Below are 21,776 nucleotides of genomic sequence, written 5' to 3' on the forward strand. Positions count from 1 at the left end.
ATCAAATTCAGCTGATACCTTTAAATTCTGGCCATCGAAAGGCAAGGAACCACTGACTAATGTATAGAGAATGACGCCAAGACTCCAAACGTCCACCTCGGGCCCATCATACTTCTTTCCTTGGAAAAGCTCAGGAGCGGCATAGGGTGGGCTTCCACAAAATGTGTCCAATTTGTTCCCGACTGTGAATTCATTACTAAAACCAAAGTCAGCAATTTTAATATTCATATCAGCATCAAGGAGAAGATTTTCAGCCTAAGAGGAAAATAATAAAAAGCACAATGTAAAAAGCATATATGAAATAAAAATCTACATACTTGTTTCAGATCCCAGACTTATTTCTTGCCTCTCATTTTTAAATATAATACCAAATTTAGAAGCCCAGTATGACATACCAATACAACATCTATGTAAGACTGAATTTCAACACCAGAAAAGGAAAGCTTTCATTTACACTCACATATGTAACAATTTAAGAAAGGTTATTTAAGACCCATTTTCTCCTTTATGGTTAAGAAACAACACAGAACTACACCTCAGTAGGATGTATTCTAAAGTAAAATCCTATTCTACCTGGGACTTCAACCAAGTTTACCCAGAGGAGCTCTAATTTAACAGGGTGCCCTTGGTTAATGCAAGGTTCAGGGTCATATTACAAATCTGCTAGCCAAGGGTTCTGTGACTAGTTTATTCATCCCTTTGTCCTTTCTTCTAGAATGCTTCCTCAATAAAGTAGTAGTTAAGAGAAATAAAACACAATCATACAGCCTCCCTAGGCTGGTTTCCTAAAATCTGATCACAGAATCATTCAAAGACAAAATTTTAAATGTGCCTTTTGTAAATGCAAGCAATTCATTAAAGGACTTGCTTTTATACATATTTCATTTCAAACTCAATTGAATTTCAATTGATGAACAGGCTAACAAAGTTAGAGGTTATCTTGTAGGTATGTTTTATCAGATTCCAAAACAGTAAAATTTGGCCAAAATGAAAATCAGAGACACTTCTGCTCTATCTCTGGAGGCTCCAACAGGCATCAGCACCAGGCACTCTACCTATTATATATCTGTTCCTGCATCACATTCCTTTTTCTTTTCCTTTCACATCCCTCTTCTTTTCCTTATTTTATGGTATACTAGCTTGGAACATTGTTTTGGAAAATGGAAATATGCCTCACACTCAAAATAGGGAATTAAAAATGTGGTATCACTTTTGATATAAATATTACAAAACAAATACATTTGAGAGATTTATATGAGATCCTAACAATTATGGACTATGTAAAAAAAAATGAAGTTCTGATGTAAGGGTCTGGTCAGTGTATGTTTCTGAGGCTGTCTGTGAGCAAGTCGAACCTTCTTTAGTCTCCCTTGAACTGTCTGGATGGATATTAAAGTATCCATTCTGCCTCAGATGAGAGCTGCAAGGGGTTCCAAGCTCTCCTATTAGAAACAACTGGGAAAATTCTCTCCACTGGACTGGTGGGAAAACATCAATGGTGTTAAACAAGATTTTTTGGCAGAATTTTTTTTTCCATGTAAGAAATGAGATGATAAGCTGAGAGTCAAACATAAAAGCGAGGGAACAATCTTTTCTTTCTTTGTGAAAGTGATTTCCCCTTGAACTATCTGAGGGAGGAAAGTGAGAAACAGAAACATTTGGAGCAGTAGAAAGTCTGTGAGCTCAGAGAAATGGAGCCCAAAAACAAGTTAACAATTTTAACAACCGTTTAAAAAAGTGTATTCAAATATATCCCAAACTGGTACTAGTAATTGATAAAGGCAATGGAAAAAGAAGTGAAAAATAAAAATAAACTCCTAGATAAAGAGATAAAGAACAATGCAAAATAGATTTGGAAGAATGAAGAAAAGAAGAAAAAAACTAAAATATTTTAGCTCAGAGATTCTACTTTCATTTTCTTTTGAAACCTAGTTGGCCACCATCAATTCTTGATTTTTCATATATTTTAATGTTCATAAAAACATTTAGAAGCTTTCCTTATTTTGAGCTTTAATGCAGAGAATGGACACTGACTATGTAGGTGAACATGGATTTGTACTTTGACCTTGCCTCTGTCTGAATGAGACCTCAGGCTTTTTTGTTGGGGACAGAGTTTTGCGTTTATCTATTTAAAACAAGCTAATCAAAGGTGAATAATATCCTCTAGTCTTTGAGCTAAGTAACTTCATATCCATATTTTTCTTCATTTGCTCATGGATCCTTTCATAAAATTATCATGAGAATTATATAAAAACTACCTGCATAGCACTTAGAACTGTTAGGTAATCAAAGAGTCAGCTCCAAATTTATTTTATTAAATATCTGCTAATCCAGATTTTTTTGTTATAAAATCAGACGCTTACCTTAAGATCACGGTGAACAATGCACTTTTGATGGCAATACTGTACGGCAGACACAATCTGAAATAAACATTTGAATAAGAGTTAAAATTATTTTATGGTAAAGACACTCTGATTTTTCCACAATCACCACCTCCAATTTAAATAAATTACTACCTCAGATTTCAAAGTGATAGTTAGTCATTTCACTATTCCTTTAGTTAAGAAAACTATGCAGATTTAAGTGATAAAACTTTTGCTCTTCAATGTCGAAAATGGGGGAATATAATATTGTCTTACTAATACATACTAAAATATTTTTTGTCAGAGCCCATGAAGGTTTTGTCTGATTACACGACTGAATGTGTATAATTTGTATTTTTGGCCAAACGGTTTATTACAGTGTTGAAATAAGTACTTTAACACACATGAATTAGTATTATCTGGCTAGAGTTAAAAAAAAAATCTCTGATGTTAGGAATAACATCAATGTGTTCTAGGCATGTTTCCTCAATTTGTTAAGACCTTTTTAATGAAGTATTTAGTAATATCTTATATTTATCTGTTTAAACATAAATAGAAAAAAATTTTGAGCCCTAAAACACCCAGTTATCAAAATGAAAATGAAATTTAATCTTACACCTCTCACTAATTCAGAAAAGCAAAGAATTTTACACTTATAATTACGTTTGGTATGTCGCCATAATTTTTAACCATTACAATATCTCTTTGGTGACAAGGACTAAACAGGGAAGACAGTTTAAACAAGTTTAAAGGCTAAAATATAAAGTGAGAAGTAGATTATAAACAATTTTATGACAGCTCTTTACTACGCAAAATAAGGAAATGGGAAGACTCTGATAACAATCAATGAAAAGGCTATTTTGCATTGTATCTGATGTATAAGGCAATGACCATTTTAATGCACAGCAGAACATTCAATTCTGTGGATTCATTTAAATGTAAACATAGTTTGAATGCTGAACACCAGTTAGTTATTACAAATGGAGAAAGAAATGAGATTTTTTAAAGTCTAAAGGTGATGTGAAATATGATCAGACTAATAGGAATATGGGTGAAAAAAAGAACTTCAAAGTAGAGTCAAACTGATATTTTGGTATTAGAAAATAATTCTAATGTGTATTGAAATGGTTCAGAGACAGAGAAGACATGAATTCAAAACAAAATAACCAACATAAAATGAATAATATATAATTCACTTGAATTCATTTGATTCAACAGTTTATTGAGTACCTGCTATGTGCAAGAAAATGTGCTGGTTGCTAGGGGAACACAAAAATGAACACTACATGAACTCTGCTCTTAAGAAGCTTACAATCTGACTGAAAAGGAAAAACATGTACATGAGTAACTGTAATACAAGATAACATCATAAAAGCAGTACAAAATAGTGAGAGAATAATAAAAGATACAGAATAATTTCAGTTGGAAATGCTTCCTGGAATAGGTACTATTTGATCTAAGCCATTCTTGAAGGACAGAAATATTTGAAAATGTTGAGATTTTGGTATGGGGAAGTAGGGGGGTAAGGTGGTGAAGTGTATTAACGACAAGGGGACACAATGTATTTGAAAAATTGACAGAAAAATGATGAGGGTGGGAGTCCAACTTTGATACAAGGCTGGGAAAAGTCCTTGAATTCCCAAATAAGCAAGTACTATAGAACCACTAAGTTTGGGGCAGGGTGACTATGAATGCTTATGATCATTTAGAAGTTAGAGGCTTTTAAAACACTGTAGAACCTAACAGCAAATATTTGTTCTATTAGTCTTTTTAAGCAGTATGCTTCAAGATTCCAACACCCAATTTTCACTAAATTATGTTTGCTGGACATAGGACGCTCTACATTTATATGCATATTTTATTGAATATACCACATAGGTTATAGTACCAGGCAACTTTGTATCACAGATGACAGAATTTTGCTGAGAATACTATTATCTTTTACAAGTCACACATCTGTAAGATACAGTGAAGGTATGCTGCAAATAATGATTTGTTTATCAAATATAATCAGAAGCCATGCATTTCACGCCAGACAGAATGGTCTTCATGAAAGCAGTTCCACAGGAATATCTGGAATCAAAAATTCTCCACGCCTTTAAGCTTTAATAATGGAAAGCTAATTAAAGAGAATTCTCTGTATGAAGCATCTATTATCACAAAGAATGACCTCTGAGCTAGCATTCATTCAATGTGGTGGTTCACAGTGTTTCTATGCTTGTGTTATAGGGAACAGTCTCTGTCACAAGAGAAGTTCTGGCTTCTGACTCACAGCAAACTTTTCCATCCACAAACCAGTTTCACTGCATTATTCTGTGGTTAGACTCTCCCATCTCAAAACATTCTGTATCCCATAAATAGTATGTGAGAGCTTCTTGATGATCCTTTTACTATGGACCTTGAAAATGGATTTATAATCAGCCTTGCACTAACTTTAAGGCTACAAATGTCAGGGCGTTTTTGGGAAGGTGCAGTGGTTGAGGTTGCTCTGCTATTACTTACAAGTGGGTCAGAAGTTCCTATATTGAAAGCAATACTATGATTTTTTTGTAGCCCCTCAAATTTCAGGAATGCAGAGATATTCTATCAGTGACAGCTGACAAATGGTCTTAAACTGTCATATACATCTTTGGTGTGTCTCACAGTGGGATCAAAGACATGTATTTGTATATCCTTGCTAATGTAGTACATCCTTTTACTGCGAAAAAAAAGTCCATAAAATACAGAAAAAAAATAAAAATAAAAGAAAATCTACTTTTATTGATTCTTTAGAAGTTCTTGTTAAATCCAGAAAGAAAAATAAGCTCCTCAGAAATAAACTTTCCAATTTTCGGGGAACACATATAGATATTAAATACATTTAATATTTACTGCACATGAATAATTTTAAAGAAAATATTTTTTCATTGTTTTATATTTTAAACAGCATTAATTTGACACAGCTTCAGCAACACGAGGAATATAAATCTGATTTCTAAATAATTCAGACTTTATTCAAAAGACCAAACCAATTTTAGTATTTATTTGATCTGTATTTTAAAAAAATCTTTTTTCTTTTTTGCAGTGCCAGGGACAGAACCCAAGGCCCTATGTGTGTGCAAGGTATATGAAAATATTTTTGTCCTAACTTCTTATCCTACTTTTGTCCACCAGCCATGATAGTGAGTTTTTTAGAATAGCAGGCATTTTCAACTTCTCTAGTTTCATATAGTACCAAGAATAATTTTCTACATGAGTGTATTTTTCAGTAAAAAAGTGAAATTAGCTGACTAATTTAAAAAGTATAAGTAGCAATCATCTTTAAAATATACATTAGTATATCAGTGGAAATATTTAACACCAATTGGAATTGACTTGCAGGTCTGCTACTAACTAAAACTACTGTGACTTATAATGAAAGAAGAACAAAAGTGAAGTTTGTAGTGCTTTACTTAAGAGTAAGCTTAGAATTTTGTCCCAGGACAGGAAAGAATTTAACAGCGAGGAGCTGAACATAATTTCAGCTTCTTAATGTTGCTTTTCTCATTACTAGTTGCTTTTACCTTTTACCTTCACTTTTTTATATTAATACATCTAGGAATCTATCCTGAAAAAAGGATTACGCATGGCTTTAGTATAAAGCATTTCACCAACTGTGCTTAAAAAGGTAATAATTCTGTAAAATATCAATAATAAAAGTTTCACAAAACAAAGTCACTCCACAATCAATCTGGAGAATGCCATGTCCAGAACAAATAGGTATTGACTTCCCTTGCCCTTAAGGACATCTGAGTGTTTAATATGTTAACATACACATAACTACTCAAGAGACAGATCAAATGTGGGCGTTCAGTGCTGTCCAAACATACTGATCATAGAACCTCTTTAATTGTACAATCAATGTTAATGCTTAGAAAAGAGGTATTGAGCCATTTTAAAGGAAAATTTTAAATTGACTGAGGGAAAGTTTAGGATATAATGTTTTCTGCTGAAACTTTACTTTAGTACATTTTATGAATGGTTTACAACTCATTAATTAGTCATTCTATTATAGTTTATTAAGCAGGTTTATTTTAACTACTTGAGTCATAAAAATTAAAAAATAAAAATTCTAGATGGATTCAAATTATTTTTCTTATTTTATCATTTCTGTAACAAGTCATATTGAAGTTGAATTGGAAATATGAATGTCTTACCACAGCCTTCAACCACATAGGCATCATGATTCCTTCCCTATAAGACTAAATAAAATTAACTATATTCTTTAAATCTATGAGTATTAGATTTTGACACCTTTTATTATAAAAATAATATAACAACCTCTTTAAATAGTACACTTATATGCTATATACATAAAGTTAATAATACTTGGTAAGAATTACTGTACATAAGCATGAAAGGATTAAGTGTTTCTTTTCTATCTTAGTATGGTCTATATTTCCAATACTCAAAGAGTTAACAAGATGTGTTTCACTTACAAAAATTCACTATTTATGACCATATAAAAGTAACTATCTGCAACTATTTTAAATTTAAATTCAGGAAAATAGGCTTTTTTTTCCATTCTTAAGTATGACAATCTTCTTTTAAAATCATACTTTAACAAAAATGCCAGGTACTTTTAAAGTCCAGTTTGTGATACTCTCCACTGTACATCACTGAAAATATCAGCAAAACAAAGTTGAAAACTACTTTCCATACCTGCCTAAATTTTGCACGGGCCTCTTTCTCTTTCATTCTTCCATGGGCAACTAAGTAATCAAACACTTCACCTGAATCAGAAAGGTAAAGCAGACAGTAAAATATATGTAGATTTTTGGTTAACAATATATACAATATCAAGACTTTGCCTTATTTATAAAGAAAACTTTTGGCCCACAATTTTCTGCTTATGTCTGTGTAAGTCACAACCTAATACACAAGTAGGAAAAAAAAATTTAAAAAGAAAAGGAAAAATCCCATATAGAATTGAGCAGCAATGTATGATTTAACAAAATTCTTTTAAAAATTATAAAAACATAACCAAGAAAATTCATTTTCTGCTTTCAGGTATTATGTAAAAATATAGTCAATTCTTTATTATCCATGCTAATAAAGGGAAGCCACAGCATGGGCAATCAAAAATTATATTTGGCTTTGTATTGGGGCCTCCATTTCAAACAAAATAAAGTCATATTATGTTGGCTTTCTGTTTCTACGAATAATATAGTCTTGGTCAAATTCCATCTCACTACTTAATTACCACATTGACTTCTTTCTTTTCCTTTCGATATTCTGATTATGCTTTTCTTACTCTACTCATTTATTTTGGTAGCTAACTACAAATTATGCAGAATTAAATAATCCTTGAATATATCTCTATTATCCCCAAAGAACTGCAAACTACTTGAACAACTTCATAGTATCTGTACTTTATTTGTATCTTCATCTCCATGACAGAATACAAAGTGCATAGGCAACAAATATGTCTTGAAATAATTTGAAAATAACTAGAAGCTGAAGAAAATTTTTGTTGGATCCATTATTCACATGTTCCTAGTTTTTTTTCATTTATCCCTCATCAGTAATAGTTTAGAAAACAAATAATGTTTAATTACAATATTAAAAAAGTTATCTCAGTGTCAGAGAAAATTTTATTTTATGTCCTTGTAATTTATACTATATAGACATACATGAATATTAAAATTCTGCAAAATGATTTAAAGAGTTCTTGTAAAGTACAGCAGAATAGTTAAAACTCAAGCTTTAGAATATGACCAATTTTAACATGAATTCTAAGTAGCTACTAGAAAACATTTAGATTTCTAAACTTCATTAACTACCCTATTCACATGGCTGGTGTGAGGAATAAATGAAATAATGCACGTGCTTGGCACAATGACTGGCATATAGTAAGCACTCAATAAATGATATATTTGTGCCTAGGTATACAAATATATTACATATACATATATGCAATATTAATCCTAGGATATAAGCAAAATATTTAAAATCAAATAGGTAATGGATATGTCAGATGAACTTATATATCTACAATGCTGAACAGCATATTATATCAAGAATACATAAGTGATTAAATGGGATGAGAACAGAGAAATGAATGGATGCTCTAGTTGACTCATCAAAGCAGTTAATTCTAGATATGTGTTAATGTTGTTAATTCCAGTTAACCCATCAAAGTAGTTAATTCTAGATATATAGATTGAGGCTAGAAAAGATGTCTGCAAGATTTCAAAAATTTGGATTTATTCATAAGATATTCCTAGATTGCTCATACTTCAGATATTTATGTAACTTAGCTCTTCACTTATCATATACTGTTGGTGTATGATTTGCTTCTTCAACTCTACTATAATCTTCCTGAGGGCAGAGACTTTAACTTTGCTCATTTGTTTATTCCCAGGACCTATAATATTACCTGGTAAATGTTTAATAAATATTGTTGGCATGAACAAAAGAAGGAATAAATACACTATTCCAGAGTAGCATTGACACCTATTTTTTATAGGTTCCTTTGGATTAAATATGCTTCAAAAATCATGAAGGATTTCCCTAATTTCCTAATCATTGAAAATCCATTAGTGAATAAGAATCAAGTAATCAACTCCTGGCAAAGAGGTAGCTGTCTGACTCAGCTCTTGTTCACGCTGAATTTCTAGTGTGCATGTCACATTCAATCTTAAAGTATCTAGATATTTCAGATGAAAAATATTCAGTGTTTTATTTTCCATAGTCACCATGCCATTTATGGATTTAAAGGGCAAGAAAATGATTCTATATTTACTACCAAAGAACCATGATAGTTGTGTTACAGAATCACTGATCAGCAAGAACCAACGAAAAGTTATCACCAGGAATCAGAATTGAATGAGAGATTGGCTGGATTGGGTAGAATGCCAGAACCCATTTCTCTATCCCACTCCCTGCTGCCCCTCCCAGCTATGCCACTAAAGGAAAGCAGTGATGACCCTGTGAGTTCTGTTCCTCCATCACTCCCTTTCATTAGCACCAATAGAGACTTGACTGTACTTGCCGGTAACAGTTAAATCAGCTCTTATATTATTATTAACCCAGCCTTGTGGTGGACCTTCACAACCACAGAAAGGTATGCATAAATTTTAATGCCCTATAATTTCTCATTTCAAAGCATGTCTAGCCCCAAACTATTTTTCTTAAAAAAAAAAAAAAATAGTCTAAATGAACTAAAAATAACATTCCAGGTTCTCATATCTAACTAAAGGATAGAAAAATAAAAATTCACTATGTGATATTTGCAGGTTTATTACTTTTATTACAGATCTGTTTTATGCAAATTTGCATGACTATATAAATAATAAATTATAAAAATCCAGTAATAATAAGGATTACTGACCCAGATTTTCATGTTAAATTAAAAAAACCTATATCAAAATATTTTCAGAGTGAAAAAGTTTCATAAAAAGCAAATCCACTAAAACATCTAATCTGTATAAATCACTGAAAATGTAATCAAGTATGTTTAATATTTATAGTAAAATTCCTAGAAATCTGAGACCATATAAAAATATACAGTATACATGCTATAGACTAGAGTAAATCCCTCTGTATTCCAGTGTGCGTAAAATATGCATCACCATAAAATCTATTAACTTTACAAGTTAAAAGGACTAAACATTAAGTTAAACACTAAGTTTTTCTGTTGAACACAAAAAGTTAAACAACCAAGTAATTTCAGCTATCCTTTCTTTTCCAGTTGCTTAAGTTCTCTAGGTCTTCAAAATGTTTCTTTAGGTACTCTTTTTTTGACTTGTTAAATGATTTAATTCCATAAATTTTAAATAAATTCCAGAGAAGTCCTAATAATAATAATTTTGAGTCAATGTATTGTTATACGAAGAAAATAAATGTGATTTTCTATTATATCTCAGCACTTAAAAATCTACATATGTATCTTTCTATCTCCTTGTCAATGCAGTGCTCTAATATAAAATATATAGATTGATACTTATTTAAATTGAAACATTTTATGGATTATTTTGGAAAAGTACATAAATTGAAAAATCTGTCACATGTGAACAGTCAGTGAAATAAACATCTGACCTCAAACATACTTTTACTATAGACTTGATTAAATCTCAGTATTTTCTGTACTGAGATTCTATTTAGAGCCAAGAGTTCCTAATCATATTATAAGATATTGTATTTAAATATGCAAATCAAAACAGTCAAAAGATTCCAAAACAAACAAAAAAAAATCCCTAAGTATTTTTTAAATAAGCCCAAACTTCTATTTATAATGTAGGACCAAAAAGTCTTGAAAACAAACACTGAATTTTCCTTAAGATTATAATTTAAAGGCATTTTAATAAATTATAGATTGGTTTATAACACTGAAAGCAAATGTCATGCTGAACTGTTAGGTGTTATTAATTCTGTGTCATTAAAGGGAACTTTTCAATCCCCCTCATTTCTTACCCCCACTTGCATACTCCATGACTAAATAGAGGGTCTTCTCAGTTTCTATAACTTCAAACAATTTCACTGTAAAAAAATTAAAAATATAACTTTATGATTGTTAGCACAGAATGGATATGCTAAGCAAATCTAATGTAACACTAAACAAGTGGAAAACTGGAGTATTTGCTAAAAATGTTTAACTACAACTTGAAACTCAAAAAGTCTCTCAAGAGTATTACTCCTACAGAAGAAAAGTATATGCCCAAACTTGTTAAGTGAAAAAATTTCTAAGATTAAAAAAAATTACCTTTTCTAATTAAGAGTAAGTTAATAAAAATGAATAATAATCTATAATCTTAAAAATCAGAAATATAAAAGTTTAACCAAAGCTTAAAAACAGACTATGTTGTAATGAGGTCTCATAAAAAACTAAACGAGCTTTGATACAAAAAAAACATATAAATTTATGTGATACTATAAAAGTGTCTGGCAAAAAAAAACTAAATTAGACTTACACAGTTGAAAGTCTTCACCACAAATAATCACAATAGCTATATACAAATAAGATTTCTAAATGCTCAAGAAACAAGTGTATAAAAATGAACAGATTTTTAAATAACTGGGAGGATACCAGGGATTGAACTCAGGGGCACTTGACCGCCAAGTCACATCCCCAGCCCTATTTCATGTTTTTTATTTAGAGACAGTATCTTCCTGAGTTGCTAATGCCTCGCTTGTGCTGAGGCTGGTTTTGAACTCACCATCCTCCTGTCTCAGGCCCTCAAGCTGCTGGGATTATAAGCATGCACTACCATATTTTTTTACTTTTTACAATTATGTATAATAATATATTTGATCTATAAATTTTTTTTTGTAAAGATGAAGAAAATCAGAACTCACAAAAACCAAATCCATTAAAACTGAATGTAAGCATTTTCTTTAAAATGCAAAGTTCTTTTGCTTATCATATTTTGATAATATGCACTCAAGTGCATATTATCAAAATATCTGGAATTCATATTTTATAAACATGTAAATGGTATGCAATCTCTCTGTACCCAGATTTAGTAAGGAGCTAAAAAATATTTGTATGTATTAGCTCCAAGTTATACCAATTATTCTGGTGATAAGCAGAAGACATCAAGATAGTAAAAAACATAATTTGTAATCTTCAGTTAACTTCCTTATCATCTTTTTTAATACAATGTATCACTTTCCCAGGTTATCACTTGTTTTCAGTTTATATAAAGCATCCTTAACATTGGACCTTTTCAAATACCCTCAAATTAAGGATAATACTTTGTCATTAATTGTATATATAAATTGCATACCTATATTAGGATGATTCAGTATCTTCATTATTCTTACTTCTCGAAACAACTGTTAAAGAAAACAGGTAGATATAGTTCTGTTAAAAAAAAAAAAGACAAGACTCAAGCAGAGAGCCAACTGAAATATTTATTTGAAAAAATTCACCTCCTTACAAGACACTACAACATTCTGGCAATGAGTAGAAACAAGAGATGTCTCTCAGTGCTATCTACGGACAAATGAGCTATGTAACTTAGATTTAACAGATCAGTCTCAGAGATTTGGTTTCGAAAAGAATTTTAACTAAGTGAACATAAATGGTTCTGTGCCTGTGTGGTAAGTGAATGCACTATAAGCAATAAAACTAACATTTTTATTCAATGACTCTCTGACTAGGAACAAAAGAAAAATACTGTGGAAATGAAATAAATAAAATGATCCTTCACATGTTCTTTATCCAGAAACAACTTCGTTGGGGGTACAACTGTTTAAATATATCTCTTCTGGCTGACCAGACATTTTAATGAAAGATTCAGGAGCATTTTTAGGTATACTTATAGAATAATAAGAAAGGATAACAAAATATACTCAGTACTTTATATGAAACTAAAACAAAATGGCAAGAAATTGCTTCTCTATATGGCCCATTTTTCAAAGGTATGACTTGGCATTTTTCCCCTCTCTTCTGTCTTTGCATATGTGTTAGATTCTAAGTCAAGCAATTTGTTCAAGAAAAGAGAATAACCAAGAATTGGTGATATTCCAAAAAGTCTATATTAAGACATATGAGTTGTGTCAGAATAAAATCTAAATTCGGTACTTCCAGAGGTGACATTCGTCCAAAGAAGATATATAATGGCTAAAAAAGAAAATGAAAAGATGCTCTGCATTGTTAATCATTAGGAAATCACAAATCAAATCTGCAAGGCAATACAACCTCACACCTATTAGGATGACTAATACAAAAAACAAAAATGCAAACAAAACACACTCCAAGAAAATAATAAGTGCAGGATGTGGTTAAAATGGGACCCTTGTATATTGCGGATGGGAATGTTAAATGATGAAGCTTCTGTGAATCAATTAGATCAATACAGTATTATAAAAAACAATATTCTTAAAATAATTAATAGAATTACCATATGATTTAGCACTTCTAGGTATATACCGTATACTCAAAATAATTGAAATTGAGGACTCTACAAATATTTGTACACCAATGTCCACAGCAGCATTATTCACATTAGCCAAAATGTGGAAGCAACTCAGAATTTGTCAACAGATAAATAGATAAACAAAATGCAGTATATACATATAATGGAATATTATTCAGCTTTAAAAAAGAAGGAAACTCTGACACATACCACAACATGGATTGAACCTTGAGGAAACTGCTAAGTGAAATACTCCAATCACAAAAGGACAAGTACTGTACAACTATATTCATAAAAGGATCTAAAGCAGAGTAGATGAATTCATAAAAATGGAAGGTAGAATAAGGCTGCAAAGGGCTGGGAGGATGTGAGAGTGACGGTTGCTGTTTAATAAGTACAGAGTTTGGGAATATGAAAACAGTTCTGGAGATGGATCGTATTGGCTGCATAATGTGAATATACTTAACGCCACTGAACTGTACACTTAAAAATGGATAAAATAGTAAATTGTATTCACATTTTATCATGATCTGAAAAGAAGTAAATATAAGGTACAAAACACACCAATAAAATTTCATTCCAATGGAAAAGCCTAATTAATACTTAAGACTTACCTGCTACAAACAGCTTGCCCTAGCTATCCTCAATAATTCCTACACGAGATCTAGGAAGTTTCTAAGTCTGTAAGTGTGTATATTCATGTAAGTAAACCTTTATGAAGACCATAATACTTAATAATTAAAATTTTCACAATGGTAAATAGAATACAAAGACAAGTTAATTCACATTCAAGACAACCCCTCTCTATAACCGTGAAATATGTTCTTGGTTTGTGTTTGGGGCAAAGCACTCAACTTAACCTCTTGATGGTTTTCAGTACACTTGAGATATCCTCCCCAGCTCTAAAACTATTTTCCTAACCATCTGCCTTCCTCTTATCTTATTGACTGCTCAATCTTCCACTAGATCCTCTCCCTGCTCTTCAGCCTTTAACACAAGGACTCCTAAGTGTTCAGTTCTTAGCCCCCTTATCTTCCCACTCTACGTGCTCTTCCTGGGTGCTTTCATAGCTTCAAATATCAGCAATTTGATGCCAACTCCTATATTTATATTCCTCATCCAGAACATTTTTTTAATCTCAAAAGTTCATACCCACATTATGTACTCTATATTTTCACTTGATTCTCTCACAGGAATTCAAGCCCAATATTTGATATCTCTCAAATTGGTGGTTTACCAATGCCATTAGATCAAAATCCATAATTGTGAACAACCAAGCCCTGAAAATCAAGATCCCATTTCCCTCTCCAGCCTCATCTCATGAAACTCTTGCTCCCAGAAGAATTGCACTCCAGCCATCCAGCATTTTCCCCTCAGTTCTCTGTACTCATTCGGTCCTTCCCTGATACTCAGGGCCTTACAAAATCAGCCTCTCTGACTGGAATGAACATTCTTCTCCCTATTTGTTTTTTGGGACATAAAATATTTCAAATCTTTTGAAAAGTACAAAAATCAATATATAATCTCAAAATTTATCACCAAGATTAAACAAATGATGTATATGCATTATGTTATAGCTCTATTTTTTTATTTAAGAATTATAAATTTTGGTTACTATTTTAATAAGGTATTATTAATACATTAACCATTACAGTCAGAACTAGAGACTCCCCCACCTCTTTCTCTCCCTTTTCATCCTAAGCATTACCCTAAGGTACATACCATTGTACATATTTCATACTTTTTCTATACATAGCAATGTTCAATTTCTGTGCTTTAAACTTTAGATAAATGGAATCATATTGAATATATCTTTCTAAACTTATCCTTCTTTTGACATCCTGCTTTGAGAATTATCCCTATATTTAGATATAGATCTGGCTCATCTATCTTACTTGCTGTGTTCTATCGCATTATTTCAAGACACTATCATTTATAGTGTATAATGTTTAACTTACTTCCACTTTTCACTACTGCAAACACTGCTATAATGAACATTTCTGAATGCTTCCCTAAGGTATACCTAGAAATAACTGTTTGATAGCGGGGTATACACATCTTAAATTTTGTTAGGTCTTGCCAAATTACTAGCTCCAGCCTCTGCCCCATTCTTCATCTGAAGGCCTAGTATTGAAGAAATATCAGTGCCAATCAGTGCCTAGACCACTCTACCTTTGGGGCCCCATAGTCCTAATGACTTCTTGGAGCTCCAAGTCACTCATGATTTTGCTGACTGGAACCTGTAACAAAGGGAGGCAGCTTCACACCCAAGAAGAGCCCCTTGATGTTTTGGACTCTCCATCTCCCAAACAGGGATAACAGGTTTTGAAAAGTGAATATTACCTTTTCCTGGGCTCTTGTTGAAACTGAATACCTGACCACAGAGGGACAGCCACATTCACTGACCAAATTGCCTTATTCAGACATGTGAATCAGGAAAAGGCAAGAAAGGTAGCACCAGAAGTTGTTTTACACACACACACATACACACACACACACACACACACACATATTAATTTTTTAAAATTTTAAGTTGACAGCAAATTTAGCAGAAAGTACAAAGTTTTTATACTCCCTTGCCCTTCCTAAATACATACAGCCTCATCCCCAACCCCATCAAAATCCCAAACCAGGGTGGTATATTTATTTTAATCAATGAACCTGTACTTAACAAACCATTATCACTAAAAGACCATACTTTATATTAGGGTTCATTCTTGTGTTGTACATTCTGTGAGTCTGGACAAAAGTATAACATGTAATATTCCTCTATGCCGAAACACTCTGCACTCTACCTATTTACCCTCAGACCTTAGTACCCACTAATCTTTTTACTGTTCCCATAGTTTTGCCTTTCCAGAATGTCACATACTTAGAATAATATGTTATGTAGCCTTTTCAGATTCACTCAATAATAGTCATTTCAGGTTCCTCTATGTCTTCTCAAGGATTGATAGTTCATTTCCTTTCAGTGCCAAACAATACTTCACTATTTAACTGTACCACATATTATTTATCCATTCACCCATTGAAAGACAGCTTGGTTGCTTCCAAGTTTTGTCAATTATGAAGAAAGCTGATATCAACATCTATGTGCAGCTGTCTGTGTAGACCTATGTTTCCACCTCCTTTGGTAAATACTGAAGAGGGCAACTGCAGATCAGAGTAAAAGTACATTTAGTCTGATAAGAAACTGCCAAGTTTCTTATCCACCATGGCTGTACCATTTTGCATTCCCACCAGCAATGTGAGAGTTCCAGTTGCTCCACATCTTTATCAGCATTTGGTGTTGTCAGTGTTTTGAATTTTCACCATTCTAACAGGTATGTATTGGTATTTCATCATTGTTTTAATTTTCATTTCCCTGATGACATTGAGGTAAAGCATCTTTCCAATTTATTTGCCATTTGTATAGTTTCTTCAATAAAGTGTTTGTTCAGATAATTTCTCCATGTTTCAATAAATAAATTATGCTGTTTGTTTTCATAAGTTTTTTCAAACCAGTTTTTAAGGAAGCTGTTCCAATCCTCAATAACACCAGATGCAGGCCTGTGGACAATGAGGAACATGGAATATACATCAGGTTGATTCATTTGTAACACAAGAGAATGGGTCTTTACTCTAGGCAGTCCTGGAGGCCCTGGGCAGAAGGAGCCAGAAATTACATACTCTCACTTCTTCCCTGGGGGTCTCAGGGAGGTTAGGACCTTGGTCTGAGTGGTGTGCCCTCAGGTCAGAAGGAAAGAATATGCCTGGAATTTGGGTGAATATTCAAAATAAAGCACTGAAGGAACATTCCACACTAAAACAAAGGAGATGCTACTCCTGTCTGTTCCCAGGACTGACCACAGGGGTAAAGCTCTGTAGGGTCTCCTCTGTTCTTTGTGGGGAGCTCCTCATAATGTACTCAGGGTTCTTACCTGGGCTTCTGACCTCACCTGAGCCACTTTTCTCTGCCAACCTGATCCCCCAACCCCAAACTAAAGCTCATCTCTTCGATGGGCACCTCATCAAGGACTGACAGCAAAGGGAGAACTCCATGGGTTACATTTTCAGGGGCTCTAGACTTCTGGTTTTTTTATCCCCTTCTTAACATGTAACTATAAAATCAAAACTCATAAATCTAATGATCCTATGTTTTAATGTAACCACAAATTATTTTTTAAAAAACAAAATATTATGATACCCTCTTATTTTGTGACAATTTTCATGAAATCATTTTATAAGCACTGAGTAATAGAGTCTGGCATTTAAACATTTAAAAATCATTTTTAAGGAAAATACTTAATCGTAACCAAGTTAATTTAAAAAAAAACACAGGATGTTATCTTTTAAAAATATTGATTAACCCCACCTAACCTGCATCCCACATACATTACAAATGCAAACAGTCTTAATTCAAATCAGCAGCAAAAGCAGTAGAAGGCAAGAAATAATTAAAATTAATGAAATTGAAACAAAAGAAGTAATTGAAAAAATGGACAAAACAAAAAGCTGTTTCTTTGAAAAAATAAATAAAATTGACAGACCCTTAGCCACGCTAACAAAGAGGAGAGAGAAAACTCAAATTACCAGCATACATGATGAAAAAGGTAATATCATAACAGACACTGTAATACTACAAAAATACAGAGGATAACTAGAAATTATTTTGAAATCTTATACTCCAATAAAATAGAAGACATTGAAGGCACTGACAACTTAGTCATACGATTTGTCCAGATTGAATCAAGAAGATATACACAATTTAAACAGACCAATATTTTGGCTTTCTCTATAGTCATACATATAGTCATTTTAAAGGTGGTAAATGTGTTACTAATGTGAATAGTATTTTAAGTTTCATTTATATTCATCCTTATTATCACTCTTATGTATTTCTAACAGAACAATCCCTGGTGTCAGTCTTGCTCTTCTAGACTTTTATGCAAATGAATTATTACCTCTGCTTTCTTAATTTATTCTTGCTTTCTTATTAAAATGTATCTGCTAAGTTGTAGAAAATAACTACAAAATATAACTAACAAGTGCTTGAGTGGAGAGGAAGTATTTATAATTGTCTCCACTGAACCCGTCTGTCAGAACTCTTGCTCTATAGTCCCATGCAAAATACAAGTGACAGCACTGAATCCAAAATGTGCACAGCTAGTTGTACTCCCTATACCAGTACACTTTCTGTGAATGAGCAGTATGCTTACCAAAGGTTGTTTATGTCCCAAACATGTTTGCCACTGCAAATAGGTGATCTGGCTAATGTATTAGCTTTCTATTATCACACCCTAGCAACTTATAACAACACACATCATCTCAGTTTCTATGGCTTAGTACTCCAGACATGGTCTCACTGAGTCTCTGCTTATTAAGGGGCTGCAATTAAAGCACTGTCTGGAAGTTTGACTAGAAAAGAATCTATGTTCCAGCTACTATAGTTGGCAAAATCCATCTCCTTTTAGCTGCAGGACTGCAGACCCTGGCTTTTCTCTGGCTCTCAGCTAAAGACCACCTTTACCTCTCCTTGTCAAGTGGGTTTCTCCAACATGGCCATTTACTTTTTCAAACCAGCAAGGATAAGTGCTAAAGTGAGTCTGCTAGCAAGACAGACTTATTAACATAATGTAATCTTGGGAGTGAAACCTATTACCTTTTTCCTATTTACCAGTTAGAACCAAGTCACAGGCCATACCCTAATCAAGGGAAGGCATCATCCCATCAGAAGGTGAGGATCACTGGGGATTGCCTTAGAGTCTGCCCAATACGATTAAACTTTACATAAACCAGTGAATTACAGGTTTGTTGTTTAATGCAACAAACCAAATGAGATACTTTGCAAATACTGAATAAAAGTTGCTAACAAAATTGCTGTTCAACTAGGTGTGGGTGAATTAAATGTAAAAGATTAAAATAAAATCTGAGATTGTGCTCTCAGACTGCTTCCTAAATGTCATTAAATAACTCTCCTTTCATGAATTCAAATAGAACAAATAGAGCAAAACTGGAAATAATACCAAATGGATTGTGAATTTCTGAGTGTGATTTGCATTAGATAAACAAAGTAGAATTCCAGTTTGCAGACTCAAATTGAAAAGAAAAGAAAAAATGCCTTGACTTATGCTGGTCAATAAATGAACACTTAGGTGTTCAATTACTACGTTAAAAGATTGTATCCTTTTAAATAACTCCTCACTTTTAGCCCAGGAAACAGGGCTCTTACCCTACTCTTCAACTGGCATAGGCATTTCCTATATATTGGGAAGGGTGACCCAAGGAGCTGCAGCATGAGTAAGCCATACCAATTCCTTGACTCTAACTTCTTTTCTTTCTTTTCTGTCTTGCGAAAGCACATCAAATTACAGAACCATGAGGACAGCATTGCTATATGGATGACACTAGTTAATTTATTAAATTACTGGCAAACTTAGCAGTTTTCTAGCAGTAAAGTGGCTATGACATATCTCAAAACTAACTGAAACATACTAATGTCTCCTGGTAGCTTCATGTTTGAGCATAATTTACCTAAAAGAATAGATTAACCACATATCCTTTAGGCATTATTCCCTAAGTAATGTTATTTTATTTCATTGCTTTATAAGATGGACTTTTAAGCAACACTGAGTTCATGAATTTAGTCCCTGACTGGTACTCAGAATATATTCATTCCATTTTATCCTGGGGACAGGATTAAGATTATCTTGTGAAAATTAAGGCATATAACATAATTAACACCTGCTCATAAATTCACTCTACTTCCACTGGGAGATGAGGCATGGGGAATAGTTATAGGTGGGGCCAATGTTCTCATCAGATATTTTTTATTCTAGTTAAAACAATAATACACATTCATTGGGGTCCCTACATCTCAAATATGTCTTAAATATATTATTCTAGACTTAGTTTTCTCTTCTTTATCAGTTTTTGAAGAAGAGTGAGAAAAAAACGTAACAAGAACATGAAGGTGTGTATGGGTTGGGAGTGTGTTGGCTAAAAATGATAGGCAGTTGTGCAAAGAGGAAGAGTGGTTGCTTTTGAAAGGATGTGGATATTTTATATGGCATACTGATTAAGGATAATGAAATGCCAGAATCCTGCCCCGTCAATCATCCCTCAACCACTTCTATCCAAGAAAATGAATTATCAGATTTGGATCACTGCTTTGTACTGTGAACCTCCAAAATTTCCATTATAACCCTAACCCCCAGTGTCACATGACTGTTCTTACAGATAGGGTCTCTCAGAAGATAATTAAGGTTAAGTGAGGTCATACAGGTTGTGCCTTAATCCAATATGACTGCTGTACTTAAAGAGGACACCAGGGAGAAGCTGGCACAGAAAAAAGGCCATATGAGGCCACAATGAGAAGATGGCAATTTGTACCCCAAGGAGAAAGTCCTCCATAGAAATCAACACTCCCAGTGCTCTCATCTTGGGCTTCCAGCCTCCAGGACAGTGAAAAAAATTCTGTCTTATAAGCCATCCAGTTTGTGGTATTGGGTTACTGAAGCCCCAGCAAACAAATACATTAACCCCCTCAAATCTAGAGGATTCCGACCAACTGAACTGTGGCCCATCATTTTAGCAAAGGTCTCAAATGTCTCAATCTCCATGACACCCTTTAAATCCTGCCTAAATCTCTTTATTTTCCCAGTTGTCTCCAAAGAAGAAAGAAGAAAGAAGAAAGAAGAAAGAAGAAAGAAATTGAAGCTAACATCAGAGTCTTCTGCATGAACTGTGAGTGTTAGAAGGAGCAGGGAGAACAAGGAAAGTGAGCCACATATGCACCAGTGATCTTGTAATCCACAGTGGGTCCTCCCCAGCAAGGGTACCAATCTCGTCAACGTTTGTCTTTTCTTAGAAAGTAGAGAGTGTTGAGGGGAGAGGAAGAGCAGAATCTTTAGACCCTTGTTAGAAGTTTACCCTGAAATGTAGACTTGCTTTAAATAAGACAATTATTCTATGTGTCATATGTTCTGGGTACAAGTAAGGAAAGCAGAAGTGCCTGCAAGTGTAAATTAATCACACACTAGCATTTGAGTTTCTGAGTCTAATTTTCAGTTCTATTGTTTATCATTTTCAAACTGTGATGTGATGTTTCTAGAATACATAAATTTAGCAAGAGAGCTCCAAGTCCACTAGTTCCCTTCAAACTTATTGTTTCAGTTTGCTGTGAGCCAGAAATTGAGGACAAAACTTGTTGAAATTACATGTAAAATCAGAGAAATAAATGTTGAGTGAGGGCTTGAGATGGGTCTTCTATGACTAAAAGGCGAGGACTTTACTATTTAGATATGACAATAGTTATTTTAGTTGTTCATTATTGCTTCCATCTTGGTTCTTGGCTTTGTTCCACATAACTGAAATGAGTAAACAATCTTCAACTTTATGGAAGATATTTACTTTTCAATTCAGTCCTTCCTGGTTAGGGCTGAGGATAGGATTGGCTAAACACCATGAGTGTAATTATGCCTTGATTATGAGTATTTCCCTTTTCTCCTTCCAATCTCTTACATTCCTTCTGCCCATTACTCTTTTTTAATGG

The 21,776-nt window shown here is 33.2% G+C and overlaps 1 protein-coding gene across 5 annotated transcripts in view; it reads right to left on the reverse strand.

Moving 5' to 3' along the window:
- The window catches only part of Mark1 (microtubule affinity regulating kinase 1), a 141,832-nt gene that overhangs the window by 30,116 nt on the left and 89,940 nt on the right, over positions 1-21,776 (reverse strand). For 2 of the 5 annotated variants that reach the window (XM_076832477.1, XM_076832476.1), the window contains exons 4-8: positions 12,110-12,158; positions 10,797-10,862; positions 7,044-7,114; positions 2,364-2,420; positions 19-255 (exon numbers count right to left, since the gene is read on the reverse strand). In XM_076832477.1, the coding sequence (XP_076688592.1) occupies positions 19-255; positions 2,364-2,420; positions 7,044-7,114; positions 10,797-10,862; positions 12,110-12,158 (480 nt within the window). Of the gene's footprint in view, positions 1-18; positions 256-2,363; positions 2,421-7,043; positions 7,115-10,796; positions 10,863-12,109; positions 12,187-21,776 lie in introns of those variants that run through there. The other 3 variants (XM_076832478.2, XM_076832479.1, XR_013088499.1) reach the window with 3 other exon arrangements.

The sequence above is a fragment of the Callospermophilus lateralis genome, chromosome 13 (genome assembly GCF_048772815.1).
Source record: "Callospermophilus lateralis isolate mCalLat2 chromosome 13, mCalLat2.hap1, whole genome shotgun sequence".
NCBI classification, from domain to species: Eukaryota; Metazoa; Chordata; class Mammalia; order Rodentia; family Sciuridae; genus Callospermophilus; species Callospermophilus lateralis.